At 31.1% G+C, this 5,000-nt stretch overlaps 1 protein-coding gene across 7 annotated transcripts in view; it reads left to right on the forward strand.

Moving 5' to 3' along the window:
* zgc:158766 (uncharacterized protein LOC100009641 homolog) overlaps nt 1–5,000 on the forward strand; it is a 48,907-nt gene that overhangs the window by 43,271 nt on the left and 636 nt on the right. For 5 of the 7 annotated variants that reach the window (XM_043260083.1, XM_043260076.1, XM_043260078.1 and 2 more), the window contains one exon: nt 742–893. In XM_043260083.1, coding sequence (XP_043116018.1) covers nt 742–771 — 30 coding nt within the window. In that variant the 3' untranslated portion in view covers nt 772–893. Of the gene's footprint in view, nt 1–741; nt 946–5,000 lie in introns of all 7 variants that reach the window. The other 2 variants (XM_043260077.1, XM_043260079.1) reach the window with 1 other exon arrangement.

Genomic DNA, 5,000 nt, shown 5'->3' on the forward strand with positions numbered 1-5,000 from the left:
TGATCAATTTAATGTGTCTGCGCTGAATAAAAGTATTCATATTTTTAATAATAATATAAATTGCTGCAAATTAAATCGGTGTCACTTTTGATCAATTTAATGCATTCTTGCGGAATAAAGTTTTAAGTTTTGTCAATAAAATAATAAAGTAAATTGTTAGAAATGACTGCCGCTTTTGATCAAAGCTGAATAAAGTTAATAAATTAAGTCACGTTTTTAAAATAAATTAATTAAATGATCACTTCAAAAATAAAATAATTAAATATTTTTATGAATATATTTTTTAAGAAATAGTTTTTAATAAAATAATGAAACAAACTATTATAAATAAATTGATTGGTTTAATGCATTCTTGCTAAATAAAAAAAACTAAATGAATAAATCATTTTAATACGTTTTGTCAATAAAATAATAAAGTATTTACTTTATTTTACTGTTAGAAATGACTGCCACTTTTGATCAATGTAATGCATTCCTGCTGAATAAAGTTAATAAATGAAGTCATGTTTTTAATAAGTTAAATGATGATCGCTTTTGATAAATTTAATGCTAAATAAAATAAAAATATTATTTTTAAGAAATAGTTTTAATAAAATAATGAAACTAATTATTATAAATAAATTGATTGGTTTAATGCATTCTCTCTAAATAAAAAAATGAATTAATAAATCATTTTAAAAATAAAAAATGGCTATCACTTTTGATGGTTTTAATGCATCCAGTGTTCATGTGTGCCTGCAGCGAGCGTCCAGCATCATCCGGCCTTACTGATGGAGAGCTACACCAGCGACGGAGGCTCGTACCTGTCCACACCGTCCCCGTCTCCACCCAAAGACACGTCCTCCATCCTCTACCACAAAGAGCAGGAGCTGAGCCGAGAGATCATCACAGCGGTGAGAGAGACCTTTAGCAGACGTACCACATCTAACCCTAACAGTGCACCAGGTTAACTTTATTATTTGCTCAATAAATCATCTTTCTGTTGATGTCTGGTCTGTTAGGACAGGACCGTATTTGAGAAAATCATCTTTAAAGTTGTCTAAATGATGCATACTACTAATAAACAGCTCCGTTTTTATATATTTATGTGGTAGGAAATACTAAAATGCATATACATATCCTAATGGTTTTTGGCATGATTTCTTCTCATACAATGCATTGTTGTGCTGTTATGAATCCGGTGCAGAAATGAAACTGCAGAGATTTCTCTAATACTAATAATAGATCGCTACCCAGGTCTATGTATGTTTATCGTCAATAAATGCAATTTATTTCGATCTCAAATCAAAATCTCTAATTGAATACGGCTTGTTCCGTGTTTGAACCGTGTTCACCCTTTTTCATTTCATGAATGAAGTTGTTTTTACGGTGAACGGGTTTCTACGGAGCGCCAAACCTGCAGGAATTAAATACAAATGAATGAAGTAGTTCTAGGGAAGTTAATAAATACATCAAATAATATGCAAATGAATGAGTTGCTAAAAAAATACAATTTTAGTTAGTTGGTTTGTTGTTATTCACATTTTTAATTCAAGTTGATTTATTATGCTGTTATTATTCAGGGTTTAATACATGGATTAACTGAAATGAAGAGTTACTGATGTATAACCTGACGTGGGTTGAATGTCGTTTGTTTTAGCAGAGCAAGGCTTGGGCTCTGTCAGGCTGAGCAGTGAGTAACGTGTGTTTCCTGTCACTGAACACTGAGCTGTGTGTGTGTGTGTGTGTGTGTGTGTGTGTGTCTGTGTGTGTCTGTCTGTGTGTGTGTGTGTGTGTGTGTGTGTGTGTGTGTGTGTGTGAGTGTGTGTGTGTGTGTGTCTGTGTGTGTCTGTCTGTGTGTGTCTGTCTGTGTGTGTGTGTGTGTGTGTCTGTGTGTGTGTGTGTGTGTGTGTGTGTGTGTGTGTGAGTGTGTGTGTGTGTGTGTGTGTGTGTGTGTGTCTGTGTGTGTCTGTCTGTGTGTGTGTGTGTGTGTGTGTGTGTGTGTGTGTGTGTGTGTGTGTGTGTGTGTGTGTGTGGTGTGTTCTGTGTCTGTCTGTGTGTGTGTGTGTGTGTGTCTGTGTGTGTGTCCTCGTGTGTGTGTGTGTGTGACTCAAACACATTCACAGTGAAGAAAAAGTAGTATACTCCATTCATTCGTTTCATCAAGTATACTTAACTTGAGTTCTAGTATATTTTTAAGTATACTTTATGCAGTAAGGATACAAATATCAGTGTACTAGTAGTATACTTGCAGGCGTACTATTTCGATACTCCTTGGCATGAAATATTCCCGTTTTCTAGTATATAACGGTTTATTTTATTAAGTATATTTCAGTAGAGCTCTAGTATATTTTTAAGTATACTTTATCTAGTAAGTGTACAAATATCAGTGTAGTAGTAGTATATTCTTGCAAGCATAGTATTTTGATACTCTCTGGGATGAAATATGCCTGTTTTCTAGTATATAAAAGTTTCCTTTATTAAGTATACTTAAGTAGATTTCTAGTATATCAGTGTACTAGTAGTATACTTGCAGGCATACTATTTTGATACTCCTTGGGATGAAATATGCCCATTTTCTAGTATATAACAGTTTATTTTATTAAGTATATTTAAGTAGAGTTCTAGTATATTTTTAAGTATACTTTATCTAGTAAGTGTACAAATATCAGTGTACTAGTAGTATACTTGATGGCGTACTATTTCGATACTCCTTGGGATGAAATATTCCCTCTTCTGAGCATACTCTTTTAATACTGCTAGAGACTAAATTGACCTATTTTCTAGTATAAAAGTTTATTGTATTAAGTATACTTAAGTAGATTTCTAGTATATCAGTGTACTAGTAGTATACTTGCAAGCATAGTATTTTGATACTCCCTGGGATGAAATATGCCCGTTTTCTAGTATATAAAAGTTTCCTTCATTAAGTATAGTTAAGTATAATTTTATCTATACTTTCAGTAGATGTCAGTGTACTCGTAGTATACTCATGAGCATATTATTTCAGTACTGCTAGGGACTAAATTGACCCAATTTCTAGTATATAACAGTGTCTTTTATTAAATATATTTCAGTAGAGTTCAAGTATATTTTAAGTATACTTTATGCAGTAAGTGTTCAAATATCAGTATAGTAGTAGTATACTTGCAAGAGTAATATTTAAATACTCCTTGGGATGAAATAGTCCCATTTTCTAGTATATAACAGTTGATTTTATTAAGTATACTTAAGTATAATTTTATCTATACTTTCAGTAGATGTCAGTGTACTCGTAGTATACTCGTGAGCATACTATTTCAGTACTGCTAGGGACTTAATTGATCTATTTTCTAGTCTATAACAGTGTCTTTTATTAAATATATTTAAGTAGAGTTCTAGTATATTTTTAAGTATACTTTATCTAGTAAGTGTACAAATATCAGTATAGTAGTAGTATACTTGCAAGAGTACTATTTAAGAACTCCTTGGGATGAAATATGCCTGTTTTCCAGTATATAAAAGTTTCCTTTATTAAGTATACTTAAATATAATTTTATGTATACTTTGAGTAGACATCAGTGTACTCGTAGTATACTCTTGAGCATACTATTTCAGTACTGCTAGGGACTAAGTTGACCCATTTTCTAGTCTATAAATGTATACTTTAAGTCTAACAGTAGTAAACCTTGAGTATAGCACTAGTTTACGTAACTTTTTGACTTAAACAGCAACTATACTAAAAGTGAACTCATTAAATACTTTAGTTTTATACTGCAACTGAACTGTACGTCGTACTTTTAAGTATACTAATATGTCCCTATTATTGTATATATTTTCTATTAAGTATTTGCTTGACATGGGTTTTATTCCAGCGTCTTGCAGTCTTGAATGAGGGTAAATGAATAAAACGTCCCTTGTTTTGTAAAGAAGAAGTATACTAACAGTACACTTTTAAGGGATGGTTTGTCTCACGAGAAGAGTTGTGTAAATGCTGTGAAACCATGCAGCGAGCATCCTTCACATGAATAACAGCCGGCCAATCACAGCATCAGAGACAGGAAGCGCTTCGTTTCTCACCTTGCCGCTGTCTCCGAGCAGAAACAAGGGCTGCACAGCATCGTTAACAAAATTGACATTAAGACTTTTTTCCTGTAATATTGGCGATGTGAAAACGGTGTATGCAATATCTGCAGTATGACAACATGCAGAATGTTTAGCTTTTCTGCAGTATTTGGAATATACTATACTGAAAACCTGGCTTTTTTTTATTGCAAATTCTTGTTTTTGTTTCAGAATATAGAATTTTTCTATATTTGTGATATGATAAAATTTAGTTTTAAAATATTACAGAATGTTTAACTACAATGTACTCATACATTGTGTGTGCAACATGAAAAAATACAGGAAATATTTTTCTGCTGTATTTGCAATATAAAAAAATGTATAAAAAAACACTTTTTTGTAATATTGATGACATGAAAAAATACAGGGTTTCTTTCGGTATTTGTGATAGGAAAACAAAAAAAAAATTATTTGTGATTATAAAAAATACAAGCGTTTTGACTGGATGATTTAAATATCTGTATTTGGAAAGAATGAATAATTGTAGAATCAGACCCTGATTTGTTTGTAAGTGCGTCTGCACAGAACCTTTTGTGTTTGACTATAAACCTATATGTTGTTATTGAATAGAAATATTAAATATATTAAAAAGGTTTTGGCTTAAAAGTGAAAATCAAATCTCTTTGTAACTGTTTTTAAGAATATATATTTTTTATATTTTATATATATATATATATATATATATATATATATATATATATATATATATATATATATATATATATATATATATATTTATTTTTATTTATTTTTTTCTATTTCAAAGCTGGACGGTCATAAAAAGCATTTCACTGCATGTCGTACCATGTATGCATGTGTATGTGACAAATAAAATTTTAATTTGACCTACTGCAATAATGCTATAACTTTCAAATTAGAAAGTGAGTATTTCATGAAAGTAATACAGTTGTGCAATA

This window comes from Puntigrus tetrazona, chromosome 16 (genome assembly GCF_018831695.1).
Source record: "Puntigrus tetrazona isolate hp1 chromosome 16, ASM1883169v1, whole genome shotgun sequence".
Lineage (NCBI taxonomy): Eukaryota > Metazoa > Chordata > Actinopteri > Cypriniformes > Cyprinidae > Puntigrus > Puntigrus tetrazona.